The sequence below is a fragment of the Xiphias gladius genome, chromosome 20 (genome assembly GCF_016859285.1).
Source record: "Xiphias gladius isolate SHS-SW01 ecotype Sanya breed wild chromosome 20, ASM1685928v1, whole genome shotgun sequence".
In the NCBI taxonomy this organism is placed as follows: Eukaryota; Metazoa; Chordata; class Actinopteri; order Istiophoriformes; family Xiphiidae; genus Xiphias; species Xiphias gladius.
The window spans coordinates 576,501-598,257 of NC_053419.1; the positions used below are offsets into that span (position 1 = coordinate 576,501).

The 21,757-nt window shown below is 42.5% G+C and overlaps 1 protein-coding gene across 5 annotated transcripts in view; it reads right to left on the bottom strand.

Moving 5' to 3' along the window:
- Positions 1-1,964: 1,964 nt before the first annotated feature.
- Positions 1,965-21,757, bottom strand: part of LOC120806131 (ras-specific guanine nucleotide-releasing factor RalGPS1-like) — a 51,540-nt gene continuing 31,747 nt past the window's right edge. For 3 of the 5 annotated variants that reach the window (XM_040156902.1, XM_040156900.1, XM_040156901.1), the window contains 2 exons: positions 8,324-8,416; positions 1,965-2,406 (listed from right to left, as the gene is read on the bottom strand). In XM_040156902.1, the coding sequence (XP_040012836.1) occupies positions 2,128-2,406; positions 8,324-8,416 (372 nt within the window). In that variant the 3' untranslated portion in view covers positions 1,965-2,127. Of the gene's footprint in view, positions 3,080-3,373; positions 3,529-3,631; positions 4,067-8,323; positions 8,417-21,757 lie in introns of all 5 variants that reach the window. The other 2 variants (XM_040156904.1, XM_040156905.1) reach the window with 2 other exon arrangements.

Genomic DNA, 21,757 nt, shown 5'->3' on the forward strand with positions numbered 1-21,757 from the left:
TTCGGCACGTCCGGTGCGATACTCTGTAGCCTGTGTATTGTTTCCACAATAACCCATGTTGTGACATTACCTTTACGGTGGATTTACACAACTGTAATAAATATTTTTGAAAATTCATTCTGTAAATAAACAGTCGTAAGGAGAAAGAAAATATTTGTCAGGAGTGCACAGTTATTCTCTGACCACAACAAGTGCTGCACCAGGTTTCGTTAACATATAAACAGGGCCCACCTCCGAGTGATTTAGCAGTCACCGCCGGGTCTCTGTCAAGTCACAGCGGTTCTCCATTTCCAGATCGGATTGTAGGTCCTAGTGTTTGAGCCACGTCTCCATCAGGGCAATAAGGCAGGTATTCTTGTAATCCGATAGGAACTTGACATTTGCCTGTAGTTTGTCAACCTTGTTTCAAAGGGACTGTACATTGGCAAGGATGATTGAGGGCGCGTCTGCCCCTTTTCCTCACCCTCGTTAGCCTAGATACCCAGCTCCTACTCTACATGGAAGAACCATGCCAAATGATCTCCATAGGGAAAGCTGACATGGGGTCCATGACTCCCGTGCCCGAGTTCTCAAGTAGAAAAAGGAACTCCTGGCTATACTAAGGTGGCTCCTGATACCCGCAAAGTCCTCTCCAATAGTGACAAAAGAGTGTCAGACTAAGGACAAAGATCATCAGCCTGAGGTGATTCATTATTGCCTCTATCAATCACACACAAACAAGGTAAATAATATTAGTAGCGACGATTATATATATATATATATTTTTTTTTTTGTTTGTGTGTGTGTGTGTGTTTTTCCAGGAGAGTTTCTTAGCCTTGAGAATGTGAGAATTTGCTGGTTTCTGGACTGTCGGTAAGACAAAACGAGCAATGTAAAGACATCATCCTGGGCAGAAAGAAATTCTGATGGACATTATTTACTCTTTTCTGACATTTGACAGACCAAACAATCATTTTATCAAGCAAACAACTGGCAGGATAATCTCAGATGAAAATTGCTAATTGCAACCCTAGTTAGAATACAGTTCACCCTTAATGTATATCAGATCAATAATCGAAGCTGATCAACTTAATAGTTCTGAATCAGCACCTTTAGTATTTAGATCAAGTAATAGCTGTTGAAGAGTCCTGAAAATTACATATTGAAGCATCTCTTAAGTTGTCAACCTAGCACAGCCCTGTCTTCTCACTAAATCTGTAATGTGTTTAATGAGTGTTTTTAAAGTTTTTCTTGCTCATCCCTGGTACACTAAATTCCTTTCTGTACTGGTTTATAAGTCAGCATTCCTGTTAACATACAGAGTATTTCTCCATGTGTCTTGGCACCAATGTATCTATTTTTCATGGTCTTATGTCTAGCGTTGTCAACTCAGAATTCATGTTCAAATATTAAAACTACGACCAAATAGTCTGCACTTTAATGGTCTGGCACAGAAATGGCTTATGAGAGCTCACAGCTCACAAACAGCTGTCTGTGATGTGGAACTAAACATTCAAACACCTCGTTTGGAAAAAGAGCACCGGCCCGCCACATGTTAGTAACTCATAAACATACAGAATGCAATCTGTTTGTAGTAGTGACTACAGCCAAGAACCATGTTATCTCCATTTTCTCTGAGGGATGGTGGTCATACCCACACACAAAGAAATGTCCACCAAAATTCCACCTCCAGTAGTTTTCTGATCTGCCCAGCAGAATACATGGCTGTACGTAAAATTTTTTTGCACATAGCACTTGTACTAGAAAGGCTGATAGTTTTGTAGTACAGGCCACAAAATTGTAGGACAAGTATAAAACGTCTGCTGCTACCTCTAAAAACAACCACAAGTAGTGCAGATGGGGATTTAAACAGGTATGTGACTGGCAAAGGACATTAATGTTGCATACAGAGCACACAAAATCCAAACCTTAACAAGAAATGTTTTCAGACAAACATTTTCTTTATTTGCCCATAATGGTCAATTGCAGAGACATACATTTACAAAACATCAATATGACGTTTCAAATGAGCAGTGCAAATCTCAGTAAATTTACATCTTCACACATACAATATTATTTATATTAAATTTAAAAAGTGCGTAAATCTCTAATGAGAGAACAAAACAAACATGGGAAGCTGTGTAACAACTAAAAACTAAAATCCAAAAGATTTCTTTGTTCTTTAACAGAATTAACAGATTCAATACAAAACAAGCAATATTTACAAAAATACCTCATGACATTTAAACCAGTAACTCCTGTAATGTGCGTGTGTGTGTGCGTGTGCTTGTCATAGATGTAGCATGTCTGCTGGCCACGCTTTCCTATTTGGCCTCCTGGCCCTCTTAGAAGATCCGAAAATCCACGCTCACACTGAGCGGAGGAGATTGGCATCACAAGCATTTTTTCAGCCAAGTGCAGGAAGTTCTGAAATAAAAGTAACTATAAGTAAAACTCAATTAATTCAGTTCTCTAACACCCTGTCTTAAACTTCATCCCTTCCACTTCAGACACTGTTCTCTTTAGCTCAGCAGAAGCCTTGGGTAGGATCAAGTCATTTCCCTGTAGGATCTGGCTAAGGCTCCCTAGTTCTGTAAAAACATAAGCAATAAAGTGGCTGAAGGCGCAGAACTCTACATGATCCACCTCACACTTGATCTAATAAATAAATTCAGAGATTGCAGGAAATTACATAATATCTTGAAAAAACTTGGTTAAGAAGAGACTGAGCAACCCAAAGCATACATTCCTTTGGAAATAGATTACATTCACAGCCCTTCCTTTTGCATCAGCCAAGGGAAAGGATGCAGACAGGTGGCACATGTGCTGCAGGGTTGCAGCATACTGGCTACTTTCCTGTTCATCCTGTCCAGCTGGTTTGAGAAGTGCATGGAATGCACACTCTACATGAAACCAGCATTTGCCTTTGACACTAGAAGGGTTACTGATGTTGACTCCCAGCATTTTGCCAACTGCCTGCAGCTTCATCTGAGATTTTTGGCTAAACTTTATGAACTCCTCCATGGCAGGTAGAAAAGTTCATAAAGCTTAGCTCCCATGGGCTCCTTTTTTTTGGACAGTCAGCATGGCCAATTCCAATCTAAATGAATGACAAAGTGTAAAAGTAGGTTTGAATAAAAAAAAAAAAAAAGTCAGTCATTAAGAGTAAGTACAAGTACATATGTGGTATGGAGCTTCAAAGTCGAATGTTTCTGTAATACAATTTAACATTAGTAATTAGGGGGAAAAGTTATTGATGCTCTGAAGAGGATGACTTAACAAGAATAGCAATGATGAAATTATATCAAATCTTGATTTTATGTATATTATATCACATTCAGTTATTTCTAAACATAGCAATAATCAAATTAACAGTGAGGAATGCAGCAATTACCTGCTATCGGACCTCTTCTTTGAGCAGGGCAACGACACCCCCATGATGTCCCATTTTCACCAAAGTTTCATCCGCTCCGAAGCCAATTAGCTTGTTCATCTCTCCTGTCTAATGTCCATGCGGCTCAAAAGCAGTCTTGGTGTCTTGTAGTACTCCTTGAATGAAATGGATAGCTTGCATTGATAAGTAGTACAAGGAACTCTGCATACTTTATGTGCATTATTGTCTCGTTATTGAAAAACACCCTGGGCTACTCACCTAATGCATGGCTGTGTTGTAGTTCCTGCTGCCCGATCAGTTTGGTTAATGGCTGGCCATTTTTAAGGATTTGAACGTAGACCATTTCACATTCCTTGTTCAATGCATCCGTGTCCTCGTCGATCATCACAGACAGGTAGTGTCGTCCTCTAATTTCCTCCACCAGGTTGGACTTAATTCCATCAGCGATTATCAAAATCCTCTCTCCACATCGGATGTGGTAATCATAAGATGGAATGTTATCCACTCAATTTTTTTTCCAGGGCAAAATCACCCGCCTAAACTTCTTAAAAGGAAGTTCTTCTTTGGCGATGCAATATGCCACATTCATTTTCATTTCACGGAGAGCAGCATCATCCACTTTGCCCACCTGGGTACTCTGGGAGTGCAGGAGTGCCAACCTGCTCAGGTTGTTGTTTGGCGATGAAGGCATCTCTGACAAGAACGCGACGTTAGAAGTGCTGTGTTTTTTTTATGTTATCCCTTTTTAAAATGCTGTTACCCATTACGTAAGGAATGTCTACTCTAATCTTTTCTGGAGCCTCCCTTCACCAGCAAAAGAATGGGAGCTGCTGTTTCGCATTGAAAGTTAGCCAAGGGAAATCCTTTTACACTCGCCGTTATATCTATAAATTTTCCCTTTCATTTTGCTCTTAATTTCATTCGGCAATGTTTCTTCCTTTGTTTCTTCCTCAGGCTCGTATTGGGTTTCGTTTGAGCAATTGAAAATGCCGTTTAATTTTCTGTTTTTATCTAGTTAGCTTGACTCGCTGATGAAACAGTGTAGAGGCAACCACACAGGAATCATGAGATTGTTTCCAAGGAATTGTGGGAATTGGTGTTGTATTTATGTACTATACACAGCAGGGGACTTGATTTTATAATCGCATGATAGACTACAACTATCAAGTAGAATAACGATGCACAATCAATTCCTGTCAAACACACGAACAAGTTCACAAACTGACTTCATACAAACAAGCGGCTCTGTCTCAAACAAAAATGTATCGCACAGTTGCTACATTTTTCTGTCTGGAAAGTTTCAAACAGAAAAAATGATTCACAAAACAAATTTTACTCATATATTTTCTTCAGAAAACTCACAGAGTGTGGGTCTGTGCCTAAAGGTCTGTTACCTGACCAGAGCACAACGATACCCAGAAAAGTGTCACTTCTCAGGTAAGGTTCTAACTTATTCAACTTTGCATTTTTTTTTCTTCCTATACAACTTTAGCCTCAATTCAATTAAGTTTTGTTGGTTTCAAATGTCATTTATTAAGAAACTGGACCAACGGTCTGTGTTTCTGTCATGTCATGCAAGTAGGCAGAGGCAGTTATTTCCCCACCACAGTTCAAAATCCAGTTTCTGTGTCCCTGCCTTTATTGACACACCTCAACTACACATCAAGTTTAGGGCAAATCATCACAATACACTGACATAGGTGGAAAAAGAATCAACTTTTGTACATCTATATGTAGATGACTGGAGATCTGTACGAGATTCCAAGTGTTGAATTTGTATTTGGTAGCTTTTCATGGGAACTCTTAATATGTGGTCCAAGGAGGTGTCGATGCAAATAAAGGAAGCCACCATTAGGCTGAATAAACAAAACAAACCTATCAGACAGATGGCAGAAACTTCAAGATCAACAATTTGGTACATTTTTGAAAAGAAGGAATGCACTCGCAAGCTCAGCAGCACTAAAACGCCGGGAAACCCACGAAAGACAACCAAAGTGGATGATAGCAGAATTCTTTCTTGGTGAAGAAAACCTCTTCGCAGCATCCGGCCAGGTCAAAAACACTCTCGTTGAGGTGGGCGAATCATTGTCAAAGACTAAATCAAGGCATGCCTTCATGGATGTAAATACAAACTCTTTACCCCAAGGTACGTCATCTGTCAAACATTGTGGAGGCAGTGTTATGACATGGGCACGTATAGGTGCCGATGGAACTGGGTCACTAGTGTTTATTGATGATAAACATATATATATACATACATATATTCACACATATACACACACACACACACACACACACACACACACACACACACACACACACACACACACACAAACATACATATATATATATATACACATACACACACATATATAAAAACACACACACATATATACAAACATACATATATACACACACACACATATATACAAACATACATATATACACACACACACATATATACAAACATACATATATATACACACACACATATATACAAACATACATATATATACACATACACATATATACAAACATACATATATGTACATATATACATACATATAAATATCCATATATGTGAATATATGTATGTATATATTTATATACAGCTCTGGAAAAAATTAAGAGACCACTGTAAGTTTTTCTGAAATCAGCATCTCTACATGTATGACAGCCATTCCATTCCAGTGTCTGTTGAATTCCAACACAAGCACACCTCATTCTACTTAATGAGGTACTGATTAAGTGATCACACGAACCAAATCTTATTTAACGAGGAAAAGTATAAAAACCACTGCTGTGGTCATCACTATCTTCCAGGACCAGCTGGATGGCAAAAACAGTGCTAGTAGTACCTCAAAAGTAATTGGAATCAAAAAATTACTACTGACCATGCCAAAAGAAATGTTTTGAGTGAGGAAAAGAAGGGGTTCAATTCTGACTTTACTGGCAGAAGGATACAATGAGCGTCAGGTTGCTTTCATCCTTAAAATTTCGAAGACAGCGGTTCATAAGAACAAGGTCAAGCAGCAGACATTGGGGACAACAAAGCTACAAACCGGCAGAGGGTGAAAACAACTCTCCACTGACCGGGACGACCGTCAACTCATTCGAATGTCACTCAGCAACCGTAAGATGACATCAAGTGACCTACAAAAAGAATGGCAAATGGCAGCTGGGGTGAAGTGCATGGCGGGAACGGTTTGAAACAGGCTCCTAGGGGCAGAGCTCAAGTTGTGCAAAGCTAGAAACAAGCCCTTCATTAATGAGAAGCAAAGAGCAGCCAGGCTGAGGTTTGCAAAAGACCATAAAGATTGGACCATAGAGGACTGGAGTAAGGTCATCTTCTCTGATGAGTCCAATTTTCAGTTTTGCCCAACACCTGGTCGTCTAATGGTTAGACGGAGACCTGGAGAGACCTACAGGCCACAGTGTCTGGCACCCACTGTGAAATGTGATGGAGGATCAGTGATGATCTGGGGGTGCCTCAGCAAGGCTGGAATCGGGCAGATGCGTCTTTGCGAAGGATGCATGAATCAAGCCATGTACAAGGTTATCCTGGAAAAAAACTTGCTTCCTTCTGCTCTGACAATGTTCCCAAACTCTGAGGATTGGTTTTTCCAGCAGGACAATGCTCCATGCCACACAGCTAGGTCAATCAACTTGTGGATAAAGGACCACCAGATCAAGACCCTGTCATGGCCAGCCCAATCTCCAGACCTGAACCCCATTGAAAACCTTTGGAATTTGATCAAGAAGAAGATGGATGGTCACAAGCCATCACACAAAGCTGAGTTGCTTGAATTGTTGCGCCAGGAGTGGCATAAAGTCACCCAACAGCAATGTGAAAGACTGGTGGAGAGCATGCCAAGACGCATTAAAGCTGCGATTGAAAATCAGGGTTATTCCATCAAATATTGATTTCTGAACTCTTCCTTAGTTAAAACATTAGTATTGTGTTGCTTAAAAATGAATATGGATTTGTTTCTTTGCATTATTTGAGGTCTGAAAACACAGTTTGACCATTTGTCATTTTCTGCAAATATATGCTCTAAAAGACAATATTTTTATTTGGAATTTGGGAGAAATGTTGTCAATAGTTTATAGAATGAAACTGATAATTTTGCAGTGGACTCTTAATTTTTCCCAGAGCTGTATATGTATGTATATTTGACAAACTCCAATCAGGCTACACCATGTTTACAAGTGTGCGTCAAAGTGTACAGGCTCGTATTGGTCAATAGGTTAACCTCCTTTCTTGATGCCGAATGTCTGTTAGGTCAGGCTATTATTGGTCTGATATCGTGTAGTCTGAACCCCGTATTAGAATGACCGTAGGGCTCTTGGTCATCTGACCAGACCCTTTCACAAAACGTGAAAATGAAGGGGTCTGAATAATTTCTGAGGCCACTGTACACAAATCCGTCACAACATTAAAATCTGTAACTGGTTTTAATGTTGTGGCTGATTGGTGTAAGTAAATATGCAATTTACTTAACGGATAGATGGATAAATAAATGAGACATGCCATTGAGTCAGTCATGAAGATTTCACGTACAATCCTTTACAATGCATAACCTTAGTACTGCTAGTGGGTGGTCTGCTGCCAATCTGTTTTTCTGATTTGTGACAACCCTTACTAAACTACGTTACTCAGATTCAAGTCAGCTCATCTGTTTCCTCTCTTGCCTGCCTGCTTTTTTCTTTCAGTAGCTAGCAGTCTACATTATGTAATGATAATATTACATGAATGTAGTCCTGGCTCCAAAAGGGCAACACAAATAGAACACTGTCAGAGTATTTATTTTTTTTCCTACTTCACAAATGTATATTGGGGTTCTTTATGATTTACTGCTACCAGCCATTTCAAACACTAATTTAAAAATGGAGTACCTGCACTTTTTTTTTTTTTCCCACTTGAAGCAGCACATGAATATGATGTCTTACCGCCCAGGTTTTGCTGAGTCTGAAGATGGGAGCACTCTGCAGAGCAGACACCACCGACACCAAAGAATGAAGGTTGTTCAACTCCAACAGTTTCTGGGAACAAATACAGATATTCTATAAACAAAATGCAAAGTGAAATATTACCCAATGTTTAACAATAACTTCACAGTCCGTTGGCACCATGAATAATGTACTTGTAATTACCTGTGGTTTCAATTAAAATAACATTATCATCTTTATAACCCATAGGTGAGGCGCCCCATGGTTTAGGGGTTAAGATGCCGACCGTGAACCCAGTGATCTTCCTTGCATCTCTCTTTTCGCTTGGGCAGTATCATAGTATTAAAGTATACCATGGTATTTAGAAATCCTGAAAGTATGACTTTCTATACCATAAAATACACATGCTGTTCTATTAAACTTATATGGGAACCATCCCTGTTTGGAAATTTTTTTAGTTCAGATCCAGTGATACAGGTTAGCCAGTCAACACGAACAAAGCTGTGTGCACTGTTTGCTGCAAGAAAGTCGTGGTGAAAGCAATGAAGACATCAAAACATAGTTGCCCATGGTGGCCTGCAAATATTTCTGCACCTGTGCTTCAGATGGAGAATGTGAACAAATATTCAGGCCAGCGGGGAACATAGTCAACCTGCAACACTCCAAATAAGACCGGACAGAGTAAATATGTTTGTCTTCTTGGCAAAAAACCTGGATTACTAGCCTGCAGCTCACTGTATTTTTAAACAAAGCAGTACGCCTGAAAAGACCTCTTTTCATCCAGAGACTTGGTAACGTTAACTGGGCCTAACATAGTATAACATATCACGGCTAAGCACAGGACTGTTTAACTTTTGCCAATGTACAGTATATGTACTTATTTGGTTGAATGTTTTCACTGGGCTTTATTGTTATGTCTGTTTATTGTTAGGTTATTGGATAGCCAGACCGCTAAGTTGATGTCAGTATGTTTCACACACTGGAGGTAGATACAGTAAATACTATGTCTTGCATGTAACTAACTAACTTCTCTTTTAACATGGTATCTTCATTCCTAGATAGAGCCCTGCTGGTTACTCCCAGGTTACAGTTTGTGATAAAGGGTGACCGGACTTTCACTGTAACAGCCGCCACACTATGGAACTCTCTGCCTACTGAACTCAAGACACACCAAATCTTTTAGCTCCTTTTAAATCTATTTTCTCTGTGTGAAAGCTTTTGGAAATTCCTTTAACTTTTACTAACTATTGATGTGGTAATTGTGGTTGTAGTTATTAATGAATCAGTTTCAAATTGATAATTAGTATATTTTGCGACTGATTCAGTATATTGACTATCCTTTCTTTCTTTAAGGGTGGTGCCCCGAGATGGATTTAATGTAAATTAAATCCTATTACTTGATTTAATTATTAATTATTTCTGAAAGCCAAAATTGATAAGCTGTTGCACCTACAAAATCCCTTACAAAATGGTGCCCCGTGTGAGGCAGTGCATTGTGTACTATTATTACTATTTATAATTGTACAATATAAATTTCAGCATAATTTTTGACAATACAAAACAAAAAGTGGAATTTAAAACTTTTAACTTGGCCAAAAATCTTTACATTCAACACCACTGGTCTGCCACACAAGTAGATGTCCAGCTGTACTTAAAACCAAGTGCATTGCTACATTAAGAGCTTGCTATTGCTGCTAGTCATTCAGGTTGAACCTACTCTGTAGGTATTGTAAGAATTTCAGTTTAGCGGTCGAATACCACGTATTCAATGCAATCTGGTCAAGCTGTAAGAACTGGCCGTCAATTCAAGTTCTCCCCTTTTTAATCAATACACAGCATGCCACCAGCCCTGTGAAACAGAGAGCCTGTACCTGGCTGTTCCTGCCATACATTCCAACCTGAGTAGGAAATAGAGCCTAAGACCGAGTCACAGTGTGGTACCAGCCCTGTGAAACACAGCCGTTATGTAGCTGACTGTTACTGCCCTGCAGCTACCCCTCGTCCACAGGAAGCTACTCCCCATAGTAGATAGACTCACTACTCAATGAAAGGTATAATGCACAGACCGCATCCGAAGGCCAATTGTTAAGAGGCTTGCTTCTAAATGTGGCAGGTGGCACTAAGTAAATAAGGGGAGATGCACCGATTAGTTTTGCAGGTATAGGGCTACCTGCAGGAGAAATGCAGGTTGCAATGTTGGTTCAGGCCAGTGTAGTGAGGCAGGTGCACACCTCATTCCATGCTGGAGTGCAGGGAAGACAAGAGGCAGGAACAACAGACCTGTTTCCCCACAGGGTTGAAGGTGGCTGGTAGTTAAAAGGAAATTGTTAACTGTTAACAATTAACAATTGTTAAATGTTTGCAGTGAAAATAATCACGTTTAAACTTTGGAATGTGTTAGCTCATTTAGTGTACATTTACTGTTTGTTTGTGTTTTGATAATGTGAAGCAGCAACAGAAGCAGTGCGCCAGGACCACGTGGCTGAGAGGATCCTGGGCCATAGTTGTCTTCACAGTTCTCCCAGGTCATGGAGGAGACTCAAACAATGGAGCAGTGAATACATGAACCAGAGCAGCAGCTCCATAGACTAAATTCAACAATTTCTACACTTGGCACTTCCAGCAGTGCTATGGACAGTGTTGCGTCAACTGCTGCTGAGACTGAAGATGGAACACGGGTGGTATAAATTCAGCCAAGTGAGAAGGTATCAATGTTTTCTGGTAATCTAGATAGAGCTGGCCATCCTACTCTGGAAGAATATTGATATGATTGAGACACTTATCCAATTGAAACCTACTGAAAAAGAGAAGTCAACTGTGTGTATAACCATTTAGAGGGGGCAGCCCCGCATAGAGATTAAATATCTGCCTAAACAGGAGAGGGAGACTGTTAATGGTATATTTAAAATTTTGAGAGAAGCATATGGATGTTCACACTCACTAACCTCCCTTCAGCGCAAGTTTTTTTAAACCGTAAAAGATGAGAGGGAGAGTCATTGTTAGATTATGCCCATGCCCTCATGTCTTTAATGAATCAGGTTGTAGAATCAGATTCAATTCAATTCAATACAATTTTATTTATATACCGCCAAATCATAATCGTTATCTCAGGGCACTTTTCATGTAGAGCGGGTCTAGACCATACTCTTTATAGTTATAATAACCTGCATGATTAATTTTGGGAGGGTTTCAGGAATCAGAGTCTAAGTATAAGACTGAGAGATAAAGTTTGTTTAAACCCCCAGTGGACAATATTCGTGATCTGCGTAGGAGGCGGACATCGCAGTGTCAAGGACAGTCATTTAAGCAAAAGGATAACCACTCCTCACTTTTCTCTAATGAAGTCCAGGCACAAACATCCTGTGAGTCAGTTGACAATAAATCAAGTTATTCTGAAGTGAAGAATTACACTGACTGTGAGGAAATTCTGATGGAAAGCCTACATGTTTTTCAGTGTGATAGCACATAGCACATAACTTTACTGCAGCCCTTCCTAAAACAACCTGTCTGAAAGGGGAGTAGCCCAATTGGAAAAACAAAAGCCTGCTAGCGAGGAAAGTCACACAAATCTAGAGACAAAGCTTGAATCAGAACTAGATCTAACTGTTATATTTGCACTGGTGTGCAAGTGTCTAGTAGTAGAAGTTCAAATGGGATGTCCCTCAAATGCAGCATAAGAAAATGCTGACCCCTGGGCTTCTAGGAATGAATGTGGAAAAAAAGGGTTCTATTATGATTTGTTTGTTAAATATGGCCCCAATCTCTTTGATCCCAGGGTAATAGAGACAAACCCTCAGACACTGCCAGGTGGAGGACATGGTAGCTCACTCCCCTGAGCCCTTCAGGGTAAGAGTGAAAGGTTAAGAACCCACTTTTCACAGCAGCACAAGGAGTTTCCAGTGGAGCCATTATGGCCAGAAGAGGATGTATGTGCCCCAGTTGCTAATGTAGGCTATTCTGATGTTTGGCTGGCCCAACACAAGGTCATAGCTACAGTGAGCATGTCAACTGAACAAAGTCCCCAGTGTTGAGTTTTGCAGGGATGCCAGAAGCACTGCATTTACAGCATCTGTGTCCCTTCCAGAAACTGAGGCCAGAGGCGGGAAGGGGGGGGGGCCTGAGAGATATGATTCCTTTTGAGGAGTTAGATAGATCTGAGCAACAACAAGCAGCATCACTGATTGGTAAATATTACTCACTGTTTGCAAAGGATGAAGCCAACTTCGTATACACTAATTTCATTCAGCATGAGATTCCCCTGCTAGATGATACTTCTGTACATTAGCCGCATGATCATATCCTTCCTTCACAGTATGACACAGTGAGAACCCATATAAAATTATTGTTCGACAGCCAAATAGTAGTAGTCCATATGCATCTCCCTATGTGCTGGTGCAAAAGAAAGATGGTAGAATTAGATTGTGTTTGGACTATTGCTGCTTGAATGCTAAAACCAGAAAAGATGTTTCCCTCTGCCAAGTATTGAAGAGTCCCTGGATAGACTTTTAGGGGATAAGTGGTTCTCTACTATCGATTTAGCCAGTGGCCATAACCAAGTTGAGGTTGCCGAAAGGACAAGGGAAAGTTTAATCAGATGCTGTTTGGACTGTGCAACATTCCTAGAAATTTTCAGCCCTTTATGGAGTGTATGTTTAGAGACGTTTTCAATCTGTCTTACTGTACTTTGATGATATGATTGTGTCCTCTTCCTCTATTCAGCATCATCCGGAGACGCTGGAGGAAGTCTTCTCTACGGTAGAGAGGCAAGGGCTCAAATTTTCAAAGTGTCATTTATTTCAGAAACAGGTGAATATTTGGGCCATGTAGTGTCGGCTGATGGAGCAAACGACCCAGACAACGTAGCGTTTGTGAGAGATTGGAGGACCACCACTAACCTGGCTGAAATGTGATCTTTTCAAGGGTATTCCAGTTATTTTAGGTGTTTCATAGCAGGATTTGCAAAAATGGCTGCTCCTCTGCACCATGTGATGGAACAACTGAGCCCAGGTATGAAAAAGGGTAAGACCCCCAGGAAATTACCGGCCTCAGCCTGGACAGCAGAGTGCGAAGAGAAGTTTGGCCAGCTAAAGAATACATCTTGGCCTATGTAGATTTTCAGACGCCATTTATGTTAGAGATAGATATATGTCAGGTCTGGGGGCAGTACTTTCCCAGGACCATGTGGGACGTTTAGGCCTATTGCTTATACTAGTAGGGTGCTCAAACCTGCTGAGAAGAAAATGCAGATCTATACTTCTATGAAGCTAGAATTCATAGAGAGGAGTGCAGGAACAACTGACCTGTTTCCCTGCGGGGTTCATGGCGTCTGGTAGTCAGTAGGAAAGTAAATCAACATACTAGAGCCTCAATCCCAGTTAGGCAGTCAGGGCAGGCTTAAGGTGGGACGTGGTTGGTTGGAACTCAGCCCCTGCCCCATTAGTGATAGCTGGGAAGTAACTGTGAGGAGGTTAAGGTTGGCGGATATAAATTGTAAAGGCATTAAGGCAATTGTAAAAACTCTTTACACTTTACCTCCTTGATTGTCAATCCTTGCGTTAGTGACTTGCCAGTCTTGCCTTTCAGAGCAAAGCAGCCCTAGAAGAGGAAGTAAGATCCCCTAGAGTGGAAAATAATTGTCTCCTCCAGAAGGTTCAAGCAGCTAATAAGAAAGCCATGCACTACTTAGAGTACCTGCACTCAGCATAGTTATACCTCTGCTCGCACAAGGAGGCATTGTTAAGGCTTAAATCAGAGCGTGTTGTCCCACCACAGTTGTTCAGCCGATGTGATTCCAGTTACTCCAATTCACGCTCCTCCCTTAATGAAAGGTTCTTTCCCTTTCCACTCAGAAGATGGGGACAATTCCCAACTCATCCTAAGCCCCTGGGAATGAAGTCAGCTCCTCAACCTCCACTGAGACAGACAGGTATCAGCTACCGGATGTCCTATCTATCTGAAACGGACATTGAGGCGATATGTAGTTTATCCTCTTGTAGATATTCTGTCCTGTTCTCTCCTCAGCCACTAATGCATGACACATTCATCTGTGCTAATCTTTCCAAAAGGGGGAACTGGAACATTCCAGGACTGTTTAGCCTCCTCTCCACAGTACCACAAAAGTGATGACAGCTGTTCAGGACCTGCCTCTCAACCAAAGAGAACTGAAGCATGTGATGCATATGCCTGTAGTAATGCTAGCTTGGTACTGTCTTCATCAGAAAGGACCTCATAGTGCCCCTGCCTTGAAGTGTTTGAGCTTATAGCTAAAGACATTACACATTTTGATCCAGTCAACTGTGATCACTAGATTCGACAATTACTTTAGGGAACTAGATCACAACCTAACTGACTTGTCCCATAAAACACTCAATACCTCCCAGTGTCAGAAATTACTAAAGAGCTCCATCAAGCAATAATAAATTCTCTTCTAATGCTGATGAGACTGTATCAATGGTTGCAGCCCTCCAAATTAAACATACCTGTCATGAGCATCCCAGAGATTACTACAAAAGTTTGAGGCATAGGTACTTTCTGGGCAGGAATGCAACAGGCTTAGAGTAACAGTTCAAATTCAATTCATCTGCACTTATGATGCGTCAAGGTAAACCCTCAATACGGTACGATACGATACGGTAGATGAATACGATACGGTAGATGAATGGTACAAGAAAGGTAGATGATACATTGGGAGCAATTTGGGGCACGGAGGATAAATTGGAGGCAATTTGAGGTACAGTATCTTGCCCAAAGACACTTACAGATGCGAACTGGAGGAGCTAGGGATCAAACCACCGATCTTCTGGTTAGTGGACGACCATTTCTACCTCCTGAGCCACAGCCGCCCGATGGAAACTGTTGTCACTTCCAAAGCCAGGGGGAAAACAACTGAGCCTGCCAGCTCAAACAATTGTCACACAAATCTACTGCCTCAAAAGATCACTCTTACAACAGCCCAAAGGGGGGTGACAAAAGGCCGCATGGGGACACTGAGCATAACCACCATGTCCACCAACTGTGTCGAGAAAGGCACTCACACATCATAAGTAAAAGGCCATACTAAGAAATTCTGGCCCAGAAGCATGACCAGTCAATAGATGAATCAGAAAATGACAGCATCATCTATGATAACAGTTCAGAACATGGTCATAATACATCAGACAGTGACAGCGCCTTTAAATGCCTATCTATCTCTGGCTACCTAGAGCGTTACAGCCCTGAGTCGCGAGTTCGTTTAAATTTAATAAGAAGAACAAGAGCTCGAGAGTTTGCTACTAACTGTCATAGGTAACAATACAGTCCACCCCTGTACTGACAGTAAGACAGATGCTAGCTCAGGGTACCTTACTCATCTTGCAGTTACATAGGCACACTTGGGTTTGTCAGCTTCAGCAGCAAATTCAATAATTCTGAACTCAGTAATAGCCATCCTATTATTAGTTGAGAAAAGCCTAAATTGTGATTTGATTAAGACACCACTATCCAACTCTGCAAGTACACTTGAATCAGCTCCTTGGTAGTACTTTGTTAGTAAGATCACCATTTAAAAACGCTGTTAGACACTCAAGGTCGACAAAACCCCGTTGCTCCCTTTATTCCCTCTCTTCACCACAGCTAAAGAGGGAGCAACAGCTCTTCTCTACAGGCCTGCTCGGTGGAGACTGCAGCACTGAATTCAATGGGAATCTCAACGCAACTAATAGTAATAGCAAATAGTGAATAAGTTTAATTTAGTGCCAGCAGCTACAACACAAGGACTGCCTGCTGGTTTTAATGGCAACAGGAGCCAGGAAGCACGGTCAGCATCAAGTGGCAAACTCTGTAAGGAGATCGAAGGAGTGACCAGTGACACATAAGCCACACAGCCACACTGGCCTATACACAAGCCTGCAGCTCACTTGATTTGAACATTGCAGCACGCTGGAAAGGACTGCTCTTTCTCCATGGAGTTGGTAACGTTAACTATGCCTAGCACAGCATAGCATAGCACAGCTAAGCACATGTGGATAGCCACACCGATAAGTTGATGTTAGTGTGTTTCACATACACATACATACACATAAATTGTAATCAGAGAGTTAACCAACATGGTTTTTTCTTGGCCAATACCAATTCCAGTTATTAATAATTAGGGAGGCCATTAACTGATAATTGGAACCAATATACATTAGCAATAAAAATTAAAATCTTGGTTGTCAAAATTAAGAATAACACTAACTCCAACACAAAATTAATGGTCCATAATTTCTATGGACACCCGTTGCGGTGTCCAGGTGTTTCTATTATTTTGTCCACTCCATTTACATCAATGAATGACAGGCTATATAACAGAAATACCTCTCTGTGTAATGAAACATTGCTCAACAGCACCACACACTACATCCCCCAAAATGATCACACAGTTGAATCAACAACTCTAACTTGGAAACGGTGTATATGCATTCCTGGTAAACTAAAAACTTTCTTCAATGTAATAGTTTTATCATATATCATTATTATAACCATGTAATAACCCCTCCCCTTCCCCCTTTTAAAAATGTAACAGTAATATTTATTCAGAGTACATTTTAATTGACTAACTTTGTACTTACATCTGAGTATATTTTTACACATGTAATTTTAGTTCTACTTAAATAATATTTTTTGTAACTGTAGTGAGTGCCCATTTACGCGCTGTTGGGCTGCGCTAAACGTATTTTCTCATTTGTGGTTGCCAGCCTGTCTGTTAATGGTAGCATTGTTGCTGTGCCAGGGGCACATCGGTAGCTCGCCTGGTTAAGCGCGTACCATGTGTTAAGTTTGAGTCCTTATTGCAGCGCCCCAAATTTCTAATCAAGTCGAGCCTTTGTTGCCTGTCACCCCCCCCCCGACTTCCCTGTCTGTTTCCACTATCCCTGTCATAGTAAAGTACAACTGCTAAAAAAAGAAAAGAATTTGCTGCTGTATCCCAACCAGGCTAATTTTGCCATTTTATTCATTAGAGGCTAATTACACGCTGTAAAATTAAATTTACACTGATTTTGCTCAAGCAGCCTTAGCTCTCTCCTTTTAGCAACTTTCTCGCTAATTCCACAGTTGTTCACACGCTATTCCGATGTTACTTTAGTTTAGCAGTTAGCGACGGTGTCTTGTCCTGTCTTGTCCTGTCCTGTCCGTCCTGTCTCTCTCTCTCTCTCTCTCGTTGTGAGCGTGAGTGAGGGTGGACGTGCGAGTGGCGGGAGTTGTGAATTGTATGTCTGTACATGATCAGGTAAGCTTCATTTTTCTAAATTGGTTCATTGATTTATTTACCGATCGACCGGTGGACTTGTCAGGAGGTCTTCGGGAGTGATGGCGTCCTCCGAGACGCCAACTCCGTCTATCCGGCAGGGAGTGCGGATAGTCCCGCCGGATAGCACCGTGACCGTAGAGGAAGTTCTGCTGGCCGCCGGTGAACAGGTGGGACACGATCAGCTGTGTTTTGCCTCCAGAATGAACCGAGCGGTGGTTGTGTTCCTGAAGGACGAGCCTCAGGTGCATCGTCTGATCGAGAGCGGTGTGTTCATCAGGGAGAATTCCGTACAGGTCTCCCCGCTGTCGGCGCCCTCCACGCGGATCACCGTATCCGGTGTTCCGCCGTTCATCCCCAATGAATCGCTGGAGACCGAACTCCGCAGGTTCGGTAAATTCGCCAGCGGATTTAAGACAGTGAGTCTGGGATGTAAGGATCCCAAACTGAGGCACGTCCAGTCTGAGGCGGCAGGTGTTCATGTTCCTGGACTCGCCGACCCAGACGCTGGAGGTGTCTTTCAGGGTGAAGCACGGCGATGGCCGCTACCTGGTCTACGACATCTCAGGCCAGCTCAAATGTTTCGAATGTGGAGACGTTGGTCACAAACGATTTGCGTGTCCACATAGACAACAACTGGTGGAAGCGGCGGCGGTTGGGTCCGCCCGGGCCGAGGCGGCAGCGGACTCGCCAGTTTAGTAGTCCACCAGTTTAATAGTCAAAGATAATAACGAAGGACAAAGTGTATTCAGTAGCCAGGTATCAGATGCAGGAGGAGACATGGAGTACGACTCTGAGTCAGACGCTGTATCTATTGGTGTGACTCCTAACAGGAACACAAACCTCTACTCTCTAGAGGAAATAAATCAGTTCCTGGATGAAACATTTGGAAAATCTGTTAAAGTGACGGATTATTTCAGAGACACTGACAAGTTCATTAGATCTGTTGGCATACTTAAAAAACTGGTTGGGTTTGACATTTTGGACGAAAAGAAACGCTTCCGTCTAAAAAAACACGTCACAACTTTGAGGAAAGAAGCAAAAAGTAAAACTGTTAGAAGGACTAGAAGGTCGCTGACATGATCATGTACCACAAGGTGTTTTTTCCTCTTTACTGTTCCCTGCTTGTCTTACATCTGATATTTTTCTCTGTCCCCTCAATGCGGAGCCTCAGAATAGGGTCTCTAAACATCAATGGTGGGAGAGACAAGCACAAAAGAGCTCTAATATCTGAGGTCTCTGCTCAAAAAAAGATTGATGTGCTGTTTTTACAAGAGACACACACAACTCAGACAGACGAAGTAGATTGGGGTTTATGGTGGGAGGGTACATATGCCCTTAGCCATGGCACCAACTTTAGTGCAGGAGTAGCCGTTTTGTTAAAACCAACCACAAATACAACGGTCCTGTCTACTAATGAAGTAGTGAAGGGACGGTTGCTGATGGTCAGAGCAGAAATAGAGAAATCTGTGTTCTGCTTTTTCAACATATATGCCCCGAACCAGGGGGCCGAAAGAGTAGTCTTGTTCAACAAGCTACAAAACGAGCTAACGAAACACCATCACGACCAACTCATCATTGGTGAGGACTTCAACTGTACTGTCGACTTTACTGTGGACAGGACAAGCGAGGAACCCCACCCGCAGTCATCCCAGAACCTAAACAGCATTATAACACAACTAGATCTGCTGGACGCGTGGAGGGTCAAACGTCCACAGTCCAGACAGTACACATGGGTGAGGGTCAGAGACGGCACGGTCAGTGCAGCCCGACTGGACAGAATCTATATCTCCCAAAGTCTCAGCTCCAGACTGGTTGAGAGCACAATTAGTCCAGTTGGGTTCACTGACCATCACTTAGTCAGCATAGATCTGTATATTTCACCGGGTGAAAGGGTTAAATCTTACTGGAGTTTTAACAACAAACTCCTTCTAGACAGGACTTTCTGTCACTGCTTTGAGCAATTTTGGCAGCAGTGGAAAATTAAAAAAAACTGACTTCAGTTCACTGAAACTGTGGTGGGAGATTGGCAAAACACAAATTCGTGTTTTTTGCCAACAGTATACCTGCCATTCCGTTGCTAAAATCAAGTTAGCAGTGCAAGAACTTGAAGCCAACATTAGGGAAATTGAAGAGGGCTTGCATGGCAACCCAGATCCTGCTAAGGGCCAACTGTTGCAGGAAAAAAGGTTGGAGCTGAGCTCCTTACTGCAGGAGAGAATAAAAGGAGCCCTCGTCAGGTCCCGCTTCCTCCAGCTGAAGGTCATGGATGCTCCAAGCTCCTTCTTTTTCAACCTGGAAAAATCGGTGGCCCAACGAAAGCAGATGACCTGCCTTAGGCTGCCGGGAGGCAGAGTGACCGCTAGTCTGTGCCGACCTCTTTGGCGCAGGCCACTGCGACACGGAGGTTCGCGAGGAACTTCTGCAGGGGCTTCCTCAACTTAGCCCGGACGAGAAGGCTGGTCTGGATCGGGAGCTGACTCTGGAGGAGTTGACGGTCGCCATCAACCAGATCGCATCGGGACGGGCACCAGGGATCGATGGTCTCTCCAGTGACTTCTACAAGCATTTCTGGAACACCATCGGACCCGATTTACATGGTGTTCTGTTAGAGTGCTTTAGAACAGGATCTCTCCCAGTCTCCTGTCAGAGGGCTGTGCTCTCCCTGCTACCCAAGAAAGGAGACCTAGCCCAACTTAAGAACTGGAGGCCAGTTGCCCTCCTCTGTACAGACTATAAGGTGCTTTCCAGAGCCTTATCAAACAGACTTAAGGACGTCCTGGAAATAATTGTACATATAGACCAGACCTATTGTGTACCAGATAGGACAATCATGGACAACATTTTCCTCATATGAGATGTTATTGATGTTTGTAAATATTATGATGTAAATTGTGGGATATTGTCTTTAGATCAGGAAAAAGCTTTTGACAGGGTGGATCACTCCTACTTGTTTTCTGCACTTAGGGCTTTTGGTATTGGTGATGGTTTTCTGGCTTGGGTTGGTTTACTGTATAAAGGTGCACAATGTATGGTGAAGATGGCGACAGGGCTGAACCGGTCGATCCCTGTACGGCGAGGGATAAGACAGGGTTGTCCTATTTCAGGTCAACTATATAGCTTAGCTATTGAGCCCCTGCTGTGCAAGCTGAGTGGTCGGCTCAGTGGTCTCTCAATGCCGGACCTCGATCGTCCTCCTGTTGTTTCTGCTTATGCAGACGACATTTACATCTTTGTTTCCAGTCAAGATGATGTTCAACATCTGCAGGACACCCTGACTCTTTATGAAGAGGCCTCATCTGCACGGCTGAACTGGAAAAAAAGTGAAGCTCTGTTGGTGGGACGATGGCGGGATCAGGCAGTGCCCAGTCTGTCTGGAGGACTCCAGTGGGGGAAGGAGGGGCTGAAGGTGCTGGGAGTGTTCTTAGGCACTGAGGGCTTTCAGAGAAAGAACTGGGAGGGAGCTAGGGAGAAAGTGTGCGCTCGGTTTTCTAAATGGAAATGGCTGCTACCCCAGTTGTCATATAGGGAAAGGGTTCTGGTTGCCAATAACTTGATCTCCTCGACTCTCTCGCACAAAGTTATCGCTCTGACTCCACCAAGGGGCCTGGTAGAGGAATTCAGAAAGCCATCCTGGACTTCTTCTGGTCTGGTTACCACTGGGTCAGAGCAGCAGCCTTACATCTGCCTGTGGCTGAAGGGGGGCAGGGATTGATCAACATCCAGTCCAAAATGGCCTCATTTAGACTCCAGACCGCGCAAAGGCTGCTGTACAACTGTGGCCCAAGCTGGTGCGACACAGCTCGTCTGCTGCTGAGGAGAGCCGGTCGACTGGGTTACGACAAACAGCTTTTCCTCCTCCAACCGGAAACGGTGGACCTAACTGGACTGACACCTTTTTACAGCTCTGTCCTGCAGGCGTGGCAGATCTTTAAGATCACACGTCGTACAAATGAAACTCCGGGTCTGTGGTTGTTTGAAGAACCGTTGTTTTTTCAACAACTTTATACAGACCCAGACGTTACAGTCTGCCAGCCTGCGAGCCGGTCTCAGGGAGGCCGGCTGCACCAAACTATGACATCTGATGAAGGTGACGGCAACATCGGTGGACGACCTGGGAAGGAGGAGCAACATCACCTCTACCAGGCTGATTTACAGAGTGGTGAAGG